Raw genomic sequence first — 16287 nt, 5'->3', positions numbered from 1 at the left:
GCTTGTCCATGTACATGAGAGAGAGATCTGGATAAATGCTAAAATCACTGTCTGACACTGGTTCAGGTGCAACAGTTACACAATTTTCCAAAAATTAATAGCCCACTCCAGTTGGACTTGATCCAATCCTTGGAGCTGTCAATTTTATATTGACCAGTGAAATTTACTTTAAGCAACATGATGACTTGTGATCAGCTCCTGATTTAACCCCATCCTGCCATCCTGTTGTTTACTAGGATATTGTGTCCATTATAAAGTTATTTTGTCCATTCCCATCCTACTTTTTGCAGCCAATTCCTGTCCACCTCATTGTTCATTTAAGGGCAGGATGCCAAAGTTGGTTCCTCTTTACACCATGGACCGTCTTAAGACAGGACATTTTGGGCACTGATAAGAACTGTTTACTTAGCTGACCGTGTTATTGCTGACCACACTACTTCTGTATGTCCCTGTTTGTCTGAAAAACATGGGCAAGTTAGCTAGCTTAAATCCCATCATGCATTGTTGCCACTGCTTGTAGCAACAGTTTAAATGCTTATTACTGCTATGTTCTAAAAATACATGTTTAATGGTTAATAATGATTACTGGGTATACTTTCTATGATTAGTCTCAATCCTCAATAAAGTAACTTATGTAGAACTATTCTAGTGTTAACCTAGCTATCTGGTTTTAAGGAGTCTCATCTCAGGACATCTCCTTCAGTGGGTCCCTGCAGTTGATCTATCTAACTCTTGGTTTTTGGTCCACAGGAGGAAACGCCCTTGTTTCTTGCCGCCCGGGAAGGCAGTTTTGAAGCTGCCAAAATCCTACTGGACCACTTTTCTAACCGTGACATCACTGACCATATGGACCGACTCCCCCGGGACATCGCGCAGGAGCGGATGCACCACGACATCGTTCAACTGCTGGATGAGTACAACCTGGTCCGGAGCCCGCAGGGACCAGGCGGACCCATGATGGGGCCCACTATGTCTCCAGTGACTTGCCCAGGTGGCAACTCCTTCGTGAACCTCAAAATGACCCCCATGGGCAAGAAAGCAAGACGGCCGAGCACAAAGAGCCTCACTCCAGGCAATACTAAAGACTCCAAGGAAGCCAAAGCCAGGCGGCGAAAAAGATCCATTGTCAATGATAAAGCGTCCCTTGTGGAGAGCTCGCTGGCTCTTTCACCAGTCGATTCTCTGGAATCTCCACATACCTACTTGTCCACCACATCGCCGCCTCTACTGACGTCATCAGGGGTTTTACACCAATCTCCACCAGCATCTCTCCACCCATCCACTCCAGTGCAAAGCCAACTGGCAATGTCCTTCTCAAACCTCAGTACAATGAAAAGTATGAACATGGACTCCAACACAATCCTGAGTCAGGTCCTCCCCTCCATGTCCCATCCTTCCATGGTTGGGCAAAGCACCAGCCTGGGGATGCCCTTGGGAAGGGTTGAGCATGTGAACATGCAGTCAGAGTGGATGAACCGAGTGGGAATCACCACCTCCCAATACAACCCAATGCTAGGCATCCTGCACCAGGTTGCTAGTTCCTACCCTAATCTGCATCAACAGAATGCGGTACTTCAGGCTAACATGCCTCCAGTGCACATGGCCATGCTCAGGGAGCAGTTACCACAGATACTGACCTACCAGCCCATGAACAGTGGTGCACCGCAGTCGGTGATAACGCAGCAGCAGAACTCTCAAGTAGCGCAGCAACAAGGGCAGCCTTACTGCGGCTCAATGACACCAGTGCCCGTCGGCAACATGCACCAGATGCCTGAGATCGTCCAGTTGCCAAATGGCCAACTGAACAATTCCATGTTGTCCACAACCCAAGAGGGTCAGGGGTCACAGACCACCCTGCCGTCTTACCATAAGCTGCAAAACTCCATGCAGCTCGATAAGTACCCCACCCCACCGTCTCAGCACAGCTATGTTTCGGCGACAGACAACACCCCGAACCACAATGTTCATCTCCAGAGTGAGCACCCATACCTCACACCCTCTCCCGAGTCTCCCGATCAATGGTCCAGCTCCTCTCCGCATTCCACGTCAGATTGGTCGGACATCACGCCTAGCCCTGCTCCAATCGGTCAGCGCCCACAGGTTTCACACATTCCAGAGCAGCAGAGGAACAACATGCAGGTCTTTGCCTGAGCACTTGTGATGAAAGACTCTTTGCCTGACTGTGTGAAATGAAGGAAGAAGAATTCCTTTTATTTCTGGTCTGGAGATTTCCCTTTCACTTGGTTGTGTAGCAAGGAGGAGAGGAACTATTCCTGTGAAGTACTCAACAAAACAAGTCTTAACAAAGATCAACTCTCTCAGACCCTAGGGACTCGAAGGTGCAACTTCAGTATGTTTTGAAGAAGGTTTTATTTATTTTAATCACTGATGTCACTGCCCATTTCCATGTCTGACATATTTTTTTAAACTCCTTATTTAGTGGCACAGTGCTCTGAACTTAAGCAAGGTAACTTTTGTTTTAAACTTGCAATATCGCCACTGGTGTTACCCTGCGTTCTGCACGGTTCTCTCCTTGACACAGAACTGTTCCAATTGAGAAGGCAAGCAGAGCTGAAATTAAGTTTGGGGTCATGTGGTGAATTGCGACCAGCCTTCTCATTTGGTTCTTGAGAAATCAAACTGTCTAACTTATTACCGAAAGAAAATGCAACCTTGACGGGGTTTGTTTTGTCTTTGGGTCGGGGGAGGGTGGGAGAACAGGGGAGATGCTGTGGTTTAGTGGTTCACACTTCCAGGTTAACTGCTCTATTGCCAGTTGCATTCACAAGCTGACCTCTAATTTTAAGTTGCCTTAATACTGCTTCCATGATACCACGATACTAACATTCCTAATGTAGTGCGTTTGTGTAAGTTTGTACTGAATGCCTCCTTGGTTAGCAACACCAGGGCAGAGGGATATGGCAGGTGGAGTAGCTTCGAATTGTTGTTCTGTTTTTGTACTGATTTTACTTTTAAATGTGTAAGGCACCTATTTTTAATCATTCCTGCATCCCTCGAGTCTCCTGAAGTATAGCATTTCCGCTGAATCATTTAGTTCGATTTAGTAATTGTTTTTAAAAAAAACTAGACATAGCCCCACAAATCCCTCATTAGCGGGCCTGCTCTGTGCAGTAATTGATGAGAAGACAGTGTAGTGACCTTGGTGCTCTCATTGAGAGCAAACCTCACTGGGAAAAATCTTTGACAAAGCTACTTTGGCCTGTGTGTTGGGGGGAGAAGGATGTTCCATTTCTGGACATCACTGCTCTCAATCCTGTTGCTTGCAAAACTCTGATGACCTTTGGTACTTAGTGGAAATGTCATCACAGATCTAGACCAATCAATTTTGTACTAGCCAATGAGGTCTGTATGAAGAATGGATAATTGAAGGCAATTGTTTCCTTTAATGTGAACTTGATTCAGCTTGGGTTCACATTTTATATATTCTCTATAAATATATATATCTCTCTCTCTATCAAAATGTTCGAAGGATAACCATTAGCTTGAATTCACCATATTGGAAGCTTAAGTGAAATGATAAATGAACGAGTTTGATGGTGAGACTCATTCACTGCTACAATTAGGACAATCCACAGGTTCTGCACTCTGGAAAGAAATTGTTGACCCAAACCTTTGCAGGAACAACTTCCTTTGCTTGGTTACCAACCCATAGAAAGAGTGTTAAGGAATGAGTTGTGAATAGTGTGTCTCCAGCGGTTTAGGTGATGTCGCAGACCCCAGAAGGGTAGAAACCTAAAAGTGCTTTCCCACCACTTCGCCCTTGACTGAAGTCTTGAGTGGGACTGGCTCAATTTGTGCAACCTTCGCCCTTTACTGTCACTGGAGTCTTTACTTTTTGAACTTACATCTTGCCAATTTCCTGAGCTGAACTAATTTTTTTTATTTGTAATAATTCTAACCTTTCTCGAAAAGTTGTACTTTATACTAAGATGAAGAAACACAGTGTTAAATTGAAAACAAAATCCCAAGTTGAGAAGAAAATCTTGGGGTTGTAACATTTCACTGCACTTATGAAACACTAGAAAAATCTTCAATCTGTAAAATTTACAGGTATTTAGATTGTTATGCTAGTATTCCAGAGATTCGATGTAGAGATCAGTTTTCTAGATTTGTTCTTCCACCGCAGAGGATATTTAGAGTCAGTGCTTTTTTTTTGTTGCGCTTTTAGGTTCCAGCCATAACCTGAATATTAAAATTCCTTTCACTTTCTCTGCCCACATAATGTATATTATTGTGAATTTCTGAGAGAGGTAAAGTTATGGTTTTTATACTTTCTGTGAAATATTTGTGGAAGGAAGCATTGGAGAACCAAACATTTAAAAGGTACTTTGAAAGGAAGCAGGGGATTTTGGACAGATCTGTTTCAGCCACTTGTTCTTGAATTACTTGTGATATCATCGCTGGTCTGAAGGGCATAACGCCATAAATAATTGAATGTTAGAGGTAGGCCTTCAACCACTGGGACTGGTGCACCAAACAAGTCTGCTCAAAATCAAGTATTGAAGGAATTTGTTGAGTAATATGTTCTAACGGAAGGTAATTTTCCAATTCCATTTAATATAATGGTTCAACCTGTTCCATTTTGTAATGGTATCGAGGGCACCTGCAAAATTTCTGCTTATTATAATGTTTTCTAAACAAATTTTAAGAAACTGTGCAGGAATTAGTGTATGAGAGTGGAATTACAGCACTGGACATTTCCATTTTTAGCTTATTGGACTGAAATATGAATTCTTATAAATTTAAGTTCCCTCTCCTCTTCCACACTCTTCTCTCTCTCCCCCCCCCCCTCCCCCATAGCAATAATGTAGAAATAGCAGTCCATTGACTATTTACAATAACCTCAGCCAAAGCTTGTAAAGTTTCTGTGAATCATATGAGCAATGAGTAATCATGATGCCTTAACCATGAAACCAAATTGGCCCACCCTATTCGGGCTGCACTAGCTAAATATAGGTTTCTCCTGAGATTTTGTTTATGGACCATGTTAGAGCACTGCAGAATGAGTGTTGTTCTGTTACCCTTTGAACTTCTTAGCCCTATTGTTTTCTTGGCCGAATGACATTTTCCAGAAGTAACCCATCAAATCTGAAATCTGGACCTTTTCGCTTTCCGTCCGTGTAAACATAACGAAGCTCAGATCTAGTCATAAACGCTGTTTGTAGCATCTTTTTTAATACCGTGCATGTGAGATACCCACACTCTTCAGTCTGTGGGATGGTAGATGATATCACATCAAACCTACATTGCACTTGTCTTTTAAGACTATAGTACAGCCCAAGAAATTTGTAATAAATACCTCCTGTAAGCTCCATTTCAGGACCACTGTCACTTCACAGCTCCAGGGTCCCAGGTTCGATTCCCGGCTTGGTTCACTGTGAGGAGGCTGCACGTTCTCCCCGTGTGTGCGTGGGTTTCCTCTGGGTGCTCCGGTTTCCTCCCACAGTCCAAAGATGTGCAGGTTAGGTGGATTGGTCATGCTAAATTGCCCTTCGTGTCCAAAATTGCCCTTAGTGTTGGGTCCGGTTACTGGGTTATGAGGATAGGATGGAGGTGTGGGCTTGGGTAGGGTGCTCTTTCAAAGAGCCGGTGCAGACTCGATGGGCCGAATAGCCTCCTTCTGCACTGTAAATTCTATGATCCATCCCTCTGATAGTATTGTGGCCGTTATTTTTCTCTTTCCCCCCCCCTCCCCCATCCCCAAAATAGAATGTTGCACTTTAAACCCATGGACCAAACACACACTGATCTCTTTCTTCTGAACAACCTTCAGAAAACCAATGAAGAACAAAGAATGACCCACATGTTTTTAAACCCTACATGCCTTTAAAAATAGGAATGTCAATTGAATGTGTCCATACAGTTACGGCTTTACAATAATCCATTCTCTCTCAATATTCCTTCAATATCCGAGGACCCGTGTTCGATCCCGGCCCCGGTCACTGTCCGTGTGGAGTTTGTACATTCTCCCCGTGGGTCTCACCCCCACAACCCAAAGATGTGCATGGTAGGTGGATTGGCGATGTTAAAATTACCCCTTAATTGGATTTTTAAAAAAATTCCTTCAGTATTGGACCACAAAACTGTGATGACTTTGTGAAGGTAATACAAAAATGCATAATCAAAACATTATTTTTCCTGACCAATTCCTTCATTTTTGTCTGGTTTAGTATGCCTGTAAATCAAAGGGTGATGTATTAATTCACTTTGTGTCAAACCCATGCCCCACCTAACCTAATGGTGCATTTGTTCACACTAGTGTTGAAATGTTCCATCATCAGTGCTACTGTGCATCCCCCTTGATGGGTGCAGAATATAATATTAAAAAACTCATGAGCTTCATTTGATTCACTTCTACTGTCTTCCCATAACAAGCTAGAAATGGAGATGTCTGGGTGTTGAAGGGGGATGTTCTTCACATAGACAATCACGCAACAATAACTTGTGTGTGTAACACACAAACTCAACTACAGAAAAACTACAGAACCGATGGCTCATGTCTCATGGAGCCAATGATTTGATGTAAATAAGCTAACTTTGTATGACAAATTGTATCTTTGACAAACTTGTACCTTTTTTTCTGTCTTTTAAATGTATATGTACTAAAAAAAATGCTTATTCATATTAGATGAGCTATTGAACGAGTAGATGGAATACTATTTTTTAATTTTTACACTTAAACTTTTCATGAGAAAAGTTGTTTCAAATGAATTGTTACAGAAAAATATTTTTGAAGATTGTGATTTATACATGAAGTATGAAATGTAACATAAGATGTTTAAAATAGATATTGGTCTGTTTGTTGTCCTTATGGTTGGGAAATTAAGTAGTCGCCATTTGTTCAACACTTGCATATAAAAAATACACCAACATACAAATATGGGTGAGTGTGAAAGGAAGAACCATCCATAAGCACTGTCCCTTTAAGAATGTAGTGCTGAAGAGTGTATTAATCGAGTAGCTTCCTGGATTAACTTCAGGCTCACATAGTGGGGCTTCAATCACAGCAGCACTGAGGATGAAGCCATTTAGCCCCTGAAACATGCAGGACCATTCAGTTAGAACATGGTTGATATATCTTCTCAGATGCAATGCCCATAACGGAATGCAATGTCTCAAGACTGGGTCTGACCAAACCTCTAGATGACAACTTCCTCCCTTTTGTATTTCAGCTCCCTTGAAATAATAACATCCCATTAGCCTTGTACCAATGTATTGTTTTTTGATAAGTTGTGTGCTTGGACTCTCAAATCTCTGCTGGTCTGCAGTTTATAGATTTTCACCAAATAGAAAGTAGTGTTATTTATCTTTCTTGGGACCAAGTGGAAGGCCTCACATTTGCCCACATTGAACTCCATTTGCCACTCATCTGATCTGATGATGTCCTTCTTGCTCCCATCTGCATTGCTTGCTGTCCCTCCTAACTTGGGTATACAACTCTTTATTCCTTTGTCCAAGCCTTTAGTAAATGTGGTGAAAAGTGGAGGACCCAGAGCAGATTCCTGGGGAATACCACTCGGCACATCCTGCCAAGCAGAATAATTACCCTTTATTTCCACTTTGTGCTACCTCTCAACTAATTGCCAACCTAAGTAAAAAGCTACCTCCGATTCTGTGGACTTCTCATTTTTGCGAGTGGTTTTCTTGTGAAAATGTATCAAATAACTTACGAATGTCCATATAGCATCCATAGACCAACCTTATTGACGTTATTAGTGACCTCTTCAAAAACCAGCTCAATTAATCAGACATAACTCACTCTTATAGCCCCCTCTGATCAGCTCATTTGTCCAAATGGTCAGTCATTCTACCACCAATGACAAATTCTGGTAGTTTCCCCACAACTGATGTTGAATTGACAGGCCTTCCATTAAACAAAAACAGAAAATGCCAGAAATACTCAGCAGGTCTGGTAGCATCTTGGCAATGGTTAAAGATGTTACATGTTTTAAGCAAGTGAAAGGGCAGGTGAGGGTGGGAAAGTGAACAAAAGGGGAAGATCTGTCATCACGTGGAGGGCAGAAGAGATTGAATGGTGAAAAAAGGTTGATGGTGCAAGATGAAAGGAAGTGGCAATGGGGCAAGTAAAGAAACAAAAGAGGTGTCCAGGAGAAGATGTGAATGGCAGAATAGTGAACAGCTGCTGGCAAAAAAAAGAGAAGAACAAGCGAGAGAAACCAAAACCAGAAAAGAAAAAGGAAACAAACAGGGGCAAAGATAACTATGTGGAATTGTTAAACTCAATGTTGAGTCCGAAAGGCTGTCAAGTGGTTGAAAGACGAGACGCTGTTCCTCGAGCTTACATTAAGCTTTGTGGAAGACTTCAGGAGGCTGAGGATAGAGAGGTCAAGGTGGAAGCACGGTGAAGATTAAAATTTCACGTTTTAATTACCTGATAGTTCTTTCCCTCCCTTCTTAAATAATGGAGAGATATAAGCAAATGTCCAATTTAATTGCCCAATTCCCAAGTCCTTGTTAACATGACCATCTCTATTGTCTACTGCCTATTAAGTAAAAATATTTAGTATTAAACTGTCTTAAGTTTTCATTCAAAATACCTTAAAATCATTAGCCAGAAGTACTTATGTCTTTATTGGTTTGCTTCACATTTGCCAGTGCAGTTTGTTTTCATGATTCTCTATTTCCTTGCATTTTTCTCTTTTTGCTGTTTCTGTGCTTCCTCCATCCTCTGTCTGATATTTCTTTCCCTATATATTTTAAGATTCTGGCAGGGAGGGAAGAGGATGAAATTCCATTACTGGAAAGTGCTGACTCTGAACTGGTTATTCCATCTCTTTCAGGCTGTGTGTCTCATGGCCCGGATGTCATTCTCCCCTGATTGGCAGCTATCAGATTTTGGCCAACCCAATCAGATTTTTTAGAATCAGAATTTCTTTTTTTTTAAATGTATTTTATTACAAACGTAAATGGAAAGTTACAACGCATAAACAATTTGGGAAACAAGCTTCCCAACAAACAACTATACAGTTGGTACAACATTTCCATCTTTTTCACCCCCCCCCCCCCCCTGGCGATGAACAACTCCTCGAACACGGTCACGAACATCCCTCACCTCGCCTTGAAACCCTCCGCTGAACCCCTTAACTCGTATTTAATATTTTCAGTTAGAAATTCTGATTCACAGGCTGGACCCTTTGGTGACGATATTTGGGATATCGGAGAAGCCAGGGCTGACGGACGGGAGGAAGGCCGATATTGTGGTCTTCACTTCTCTGATTGCCCGGCGACAAATGTTATTGGAGTGGGGGTAGCGGCCTATCCTGGAACAATCTACCAATCAGGACACTTGGACGCAACTGTGCGTAGGTTTTCTATTTGGCATAAGTCTGCTTCATGAGTTGTAACAAAATGCGTCCACCGTGGCGGCCCTATCCTTCAGCTGAAACACAATCCGGGTTAGGTGCATATAAATGATTAGCTTGTCTGAACTGTGCGACAAATGGCCATTTAGCAGATGTTGAGTTTACCAATGAGACTGGGAACTTGTTTCACAGCCAGAAATCCCAGTTGAAGCTGCTAATCTGAGAGATTTGGAGCAGAAACTGTCCTCCCAGAATTGCAATCCTGTCAGCTCTGGATGTGGGACTCATTGGGCTGTGTTCTCAGGTTCAGAGACTAAGTGCTCCCACCAGCGGCAAATCTGAACATATCCGTACTGCCGCTTGGAGCACTGGGGAAGCACGCTGCCCAAATGCATCCCACCCAAGTACAGATTTCCCAGGTCAGCAATTCGCTGGGGTAGAGAATCCCATTGCAAGTCTGATGAGCTGAAGCAGCTTTTAAATGCTCCACTCACCCCAGACTCTCATTCCCGCCAAGGTGGTCTGCACCATGCTTGCTTGATGTAGATATCCACAGGATGTTGGACGCTTTTGAGGAGGTGAGGGACACTCTTTCCCAGGGTGGGGTGGAAACGGGTGTCTTGGGATGAGGTGGCCGATGCAGTGAGTGCTGGCAGTCTCACCAAGACGACAGACATGCAACAGGAAGATGAATGACCTTCGAGCTGCAGGTGCGAGTAACAACTTGTGACCCTGGCATCGTTCCTGTCCTTGACCTCTGATATCTGCCCCCAAACCAGTAACACTACACCTACCAGCATTCCCTCAGAACTCGCCCTCCAGAAACCCCAACACATGCCCTGCCCTCTTTGGCTAAGTGACTTGCCCACATATGCCACCAGCTAGAAGTCACTCCCCTCCCCCCCCCCCTCCCCACCTTAAAACTGGCTTGCTGACATTTCATTCTGCCATTTGTGTCCCCAATGAAAAAGCAGCCATAATTGGAAGGAAGGGAGCATCAGAAGACAGGCAGGGGATATGAGTCCACACCCCTTTTGAAATAAGGACCATGGAACTCGGGGGAGGCCAAGGAGTGAGCAGTGGCTGACATGAAGTTTGGCATGCGCTGAAGAAGTGAGCCCAGTGCAACATTATCTAGATGTCCTATCTCGAGCGAGGCTTCCATCTCGCACAGTCCTGTCCTTCCCAAGGACTGACCCTCAGCTTCCCATAACTCAAGAATGTGGGCTTCCCCGCCCACATAAACCGCAAAATTATTCCATTAACCTTCCTGAAAAAGGACTTGGGAACAAAGATAGTTATGTTCTGCAACACGAACAAGAACCTGGGCAACACCGTCATCATCACTATCTGCACGCGCCCTGTTCGGGAAACTCTATGCTTTGCAACACCCCCCCCCCCCCCCCCCCCCTCCCAATCCCTCAATGTGCCATAGCCAACGGTTCTATCACCAAGGCAAAAAGCAACGGAGAGGGCAGCGTGGTGGCGCAGTGGTTAGCACTGCTGCCTCACGACTCCGCGGTCCCAGATTCAATCCCGGCTCTGGGTCACTGTCTGTGTGGAGTTTGCCCATTCTCCCCGTGTTTGCGTGGGTTTCGCCCCCACAACCCAAAGATGTGCAGGGTAGGTGAATTGGCCACACTAAATTGCCCCTTAATTGGAAGAAATGAATTGGGTACTCTAAATTTATATTTTTAAACAATCCCACGATGTACCCCAAACTCACCCAGTTCGTCATGACACTTGCCACCACTGCCCTGTACAACAGCCAAACTCAATCCCACAAATCCCTTACCAAACCCGAAACCCCAGCACCTCCAACAAATATGCCCACTCCACCCGTAAAAAAACCAACTCCGCGTCCAACGCCACCATTACCTCTACCTCCTGCCTCTCCGTGGGCATCATAGTGGGCCGCACGGTAGCATTGTGGATAGCACAATTGCTTCACAGCTCCAGGGTCCCCGGTTCAATTCTGGCTTGAGTCACTGTCTGTGCGGAGTCTGCACATCCTCCCCGTGTGTGCATGGGTTTCCTCCGGGTGCTCCGGTTTCCTCCCACGGTCCAAAGATGTGCAGGTTAGGTGGATTGGCCATGATAAATTGCTCTTAGTGTCCAAAATTGCCCTTAGTGTTGGGTGGTGTTTACTGGGTTATGGGGATGGGGTGGAGGTGTTGACCTTGGGTGGGGTGCTCTTTCCAAGAGCCGGTGCAGACTCGATGGGCCGAATGGCCTCCTTCTGCACTGTAAATTCTATGATCTATGATAATTACATTAAGCAACCTGCGTACATTTGCCGACAACTGCCTTCCCTTCACGCATTCTGTCTGGCCCTCCCCTATCACCCCCAGCATACCGTCCTCTATTCGCGGTGCCAGCACTTTCGTCAACAACTTGGCATCAACGTTCAGCAACGATATTGAGCAGTATGACCCAAACTGCTCCGGGTCCTTATCTTTCTGTAAGATCAGGGAGATGGATGCCTGCCATAATGTTGGGTGGAGCTCTCTCCCCCCCCCCCCCCCCCCAACCCATCACTCGCCTCATTGTATATCCTCACTAACAAAGACCCCAGCTCCACTCAAAGCTTCTCATAAAACTCAACTGTGAATCCGTCCGGCACTGGGGCCTTCCCTGCCTGTACCCATGCTGTGCATCACCTCCTTCAGCCAAATTGGGGCCCCAGCCCTTGCACCCTCTCCCCCTCCACCTTGGAGAACTCCAGCCCATCCAGGAACTGTCTCATCCCCTCTTCCCTGGCCGGAAGCTCCAACTTGGACAGCCCCCGATAGAAATGAAATGAAATGAAAATCGCTTATTGTCACAAGTAGGCTTCAATGAAGTTACTGTGAAAAGCCCCTAGTCGCCACATTCCGGCGCCTGTTCGGGGAGGCTGTTACGGAAATGCCCCATTCACCCCCTCCGGGTCTGTCACCACCCTACCCCTCTCGTCCCTCACCCTCCTAATATCCCTCACCACTACCTGCTTCCTCAGCTAATTGGCCAGCATCCTGCTTACCTTTTCCCCGTACTCATACACTGCTTCTGTGGCCCTCCGCAACTGTCCACCGCCTTCCCGCGGATGGGAATCCAATGCGGCACTTGGTCGGAAACCACAATCGGCGAGTACTCCCCAGTCGGCCACCCCCGCCAGCAGCACCTTGTCCATAACAAAAATGTCGGTCCAGGAATACACCCAGTGCACTTGGGAGCAGTATGAAAACTCCTTCGCCCTCAGCCTCCCAAATCCCCACTGGTCTGCCCCCCCTTGCACTCCATGAACCTGCTCAACTCTCGACACCACCAACTTGGGACTCGACCGGTCCAAACTCGGATCCTCCCCAACACCCGCCTCAAAAAATCCACGTTGTCCCAATTCGGCATAAACATTCACCCAGACCACCGGCATCCCCTCCAGCTCCCCACTGACCATCACATAGCTACCCCGGATTGGCCACAATGCTCTGCAGCTGAAAAGCCACTCTCCATTAACGGCACCGCCACCCCCCTCATCTTCATATCTAATCCTGAGTGGAACACCTGCCCCACCCATCCCTTCCTCAGCCCCTTCTGATCCCACAACTTCAGGTGCGTCTCCTGCAAGAACACAACGTCCACCTTCAAACTCCTTAGTTACGTGAAAACGTGACCTTTTAACCAGCCCATTTAACCCTCACACGTTCCACCTGACTGGTTAAGGGGCTCCCCACCCCCCTCCCCTGCTGATCAGCTATATCCCTTTTTAAGCCAGCCCGTATCACGTATTCCTCCAGGCCCACTCTCGGATGTCTGCCGCCATCTCTCCCTGCCCAACTGCGCCACACCAACCTCAACCATGTCAGCAACCCCCCCACCCCCCACAACCAGACAAAGACCAACCCAATTCCCCCCTAGCCATGCCTTCCTCCTGAAACCCCCCACTTCACTCATGTTAACTCACCCGCCTAGCTAGCATAGTGGCCCCCACCCATTGCCTCTGCCTTCCCCTCAACATTCCAGCCAACCTCCTAACCACCAACAAACAAAGAGAAACAAAAGGCACACTCACCATCAATGCTCCCCCATCGAAACCTATCCCAATTCACCCACCCAATGTGCACCTTATTTACACAAAGCTCCTCTCCAAAGTTCAATGCCCTCCCAGTCCATAGCCCCTCATAAAGTCCATCGCCTCCTCCAGCGAGTCAAAATAAAATTCCTGTTTTGATTCATCATCCGCAAGCGGACGGGGATCAAACCCCAAACTTCACCCCCATCTTGTAGAGGGCCGCCTTTCCCTGATTGTACCCAGCCCTCCGCTTTGCCAGCTCCCCTCCCAGGTCCTGGTTAATCTGCAGCTCACTCCCCTCTCAGGTGCATTTCCTGGTCTGCCTCGCCCACCTCAGGATTTTTTTTTTATCCAGAAACCGATGCAGCCTCACCACCATCGCCCTCAGCGGCTCCCCCACCTGCGGCCTCCTCTTCAGCGCCCGGTGCGCCTGCTCCACCTCAAGGGGCCGGTCAAAGGCCCCCTCACCCATCAGCTTCTCCAGCATGCTCGCCACAACTTGGCGGCCTCCGCTCCCTCAATGTCTTCAGACATCCCAACAATCTGCAAATTCTGCCTCCTGGAGCAGTTCTCGAAATCCTTCAATTTTTCTCTGTGCCTTTTCTGGCTGCTCATCACCATCCCCATTTCCACCTCCAGCGAGGTTAGTCAATCCTCGTGCTCCACCACCGACTCCTCCACCATATGGATCGGCAGGCCCTGAGCCTCCTGCCTCTGCTCCACTCGCTCGATCGCCACCCGAAGCAGCAAAATATTGTGGCCCGGATTCTCTGTTCCTGAGACTAAGTGTTGATGCCAGGGTGGGATTGGTGGACTTCTATGATAGCAAAATTGGCGGCGTACTTGGATCAATTCACTGATCGTGAGTGGGTTAGCACCAATGCATGGAACACGATCAATTCCAATGAAAAACGGTGCCAGATTCGCCGGATTCGGGATTGACACACAGGAGGCTGACAAGCTGCAGCCGCATATACACACTTCATTCCCCAGGCACACCATCCCAGCCAACAAGATAGCAGCAAGGAGAGAGGCGCCCCGTTTCAAGGCCGCTGCACTCTAGACTCTGCTCGATGCCGTTCAGGGGAAGTGGGCGACCCTATATCGCAGGGTGGGGAGGCTGCCAGCTGCCACCATTTGCCTTGGCTGGGCGCAGGTGGCAGAGGTCATGAGCACCGTGGGCAACACCGCGAGGATCGGCCAGCACTGCACAACCTTCATAGGGTCGGCGAGGGTGAGTAGGCAGCACTGTACCCCGAGCATCAACCCCTGTCCCACACACCCATAATCCCGGTGAGCAGCCAAACCACCACCCTGCACCACATGCTGGCACCCATAGCGGCCACCATGGCTGGGTGCCCTGGCCACTGAAGCCACCAGCTACCCACCCCCTGGGCTGCATGCGTCGGACTGTCTAACACTGTGTTTTCTGATCACCCCACACCCCACCAGGAGAAGGCCGCTCACAATCGCCGAGATAGGGTAAGGACAGGAGGGGGACCGCCAGACCTACAGCCCCTCACCACAGTCCAACAGAGGGCACTGGACGTGGTCGGTGGGCTCATAGAAAGCTCAGTCGCCGAGGCAGAGGTCGGCACCGGGCGAGGAAATGAGACCCCACTGAGTTGGGATTCCCCATGGCACGTGTGAGGGCGAGCCAACCCCAGGGGCTAGCTGCCATCCAGACGGGTTTCGGGCTTCCGGAATGGACAGTCCTATCGATTGTAGAGATGCAGTCACAGAGCCAGAGACTACATGAGGGGTTGTCAGCGAGCAGCCAGGAGGTGGAGGTGGAGGAGTCCAACCGCCTGCTGGAGCAGGAGGTGGTGCTGACCATGCGTGCCACCCGGCCAGCACTGCACGGATGGCATCCACGGTGGAGGCCTGGGGCGGGGGGGGGGGGCGATGGTTTCGGCCATGGGTCAAGATGTCCAAGGCCTGGGGCAATCTGTCCGGGTGGTGGCCGAGGCCCAGGACAGGGCTGCCCTACCACAGGCATGTACCTGAGCCACCTGGATATTGCAACGGCACTCCAGAGTGGCATCGGCGGCATTGTCCAGGCGCTGGCCGGCGTGTCACAAACACAGAGGGAGGCTGCCCAGTCCCAGAGGGAGATGGCACAGTCACTGACTGATGTGGCAGGCCAGATGCTGGAGAAGGCGGCGGTGGCAATGTCGACAGAAGCTCAAGGCAATGGCCCATGTTAGTAGGCCCCAGCCCACATCTTGTGGACCCGGCCGACCATCAAGCCAGGCAGGGACCCAGAGGGGGAGGCCTGCCATGGCCCAAGCAGTACAAGCATCGCTGGTCTTTCCAGCAGATGACAGGTAGTGTTTGCCACAGGAGGGTCCGCCTCAACAAGGAGACAGCGCGGCATCTGTGCCATATCCTTGCGGACTTGGCACCAGCTGGAGAGGGGGAATACCCGCACTCGGTGACCGTCAATGTCCCCGCAGCCCTGAACCTCTGTGCCTCAGGATCATTCCAGGGCTCGAGCAGGGACTTGTGTGACATCTCACTGCTACAGCCCACAAGTGAACTGTATAAACGTTGACATGGACCAGGCCCAACAAAATGCTCGGGCAGCAGGATTCTCCGCCTTCGCAGGGATGCCGCAGGTCCAGGGGCTCATAGATGATGCGCATGTCACTTTGCACTCACCGGGCCATCTGGGAGTGCCCTACATCAACAGGAAGGGGTTCCACTCCCTGGGCATCCAGCTCATGTGTGATCACCACATGAAGATCATGCACATGTGTGCATACTTCCCAGGGAGTGTGCACGACAGCTACATCCTGGGGCAGTCGGACATCCCTGGCCTCTTAGACGACCACCCAGGATGGCCTTTTGACCCTTGGGGGATAAGGGGTTTCCACAGAGGACCTGGCTAATGAC

The 16287-nt window shown here is 48.0% G+C and overlaps 1 protein-coding gene across 1 annotated transcript in view; it reads left to right on the top strand.

The window, feature by feature from the left end:
- LOC140426642 (uncharacterized) overlaps positions 1 to 7631 on the top strand; it is a 194610-nt gene extending 186979 nt beyond the window's left edge. Inside the window, exon 34 of the mRNA XM_072511705.1 lies at positions 751 to 7631. Within this exon, the coding sequence (XP_072367806.1) occupies positions 751 to 2151 (1401 nt within the window). The 3' untranslated portion in view covers positions 2152 to 7631. The remainder of the gene's footprint in view (positions 1 to 750) is intronic.
- Positions 7632 to 16287: the final 8656 nt, after the last annotated feature.

This window comes from Scyliorhinus torazame, chromosome 7, assembly GCF_047496885.1.
Source record: "Scyliorhinus torazame isolate Kashiwa2021f chromosome 7, sScyTor2.1, whole genome shotgun sequence".
NCBI lineage: Eukaryota > Metazoa > Chordata > Chondrichthyes > Carcharhiniformes > Scyliorhinidae > Scyliorhinus > Scyliorhinus torazame.
The sequence above is the reverse complement of the archived record's forward strand: the minus strand, read 5'-3'. Positions and strand labels throughout refer to the sequence as shown.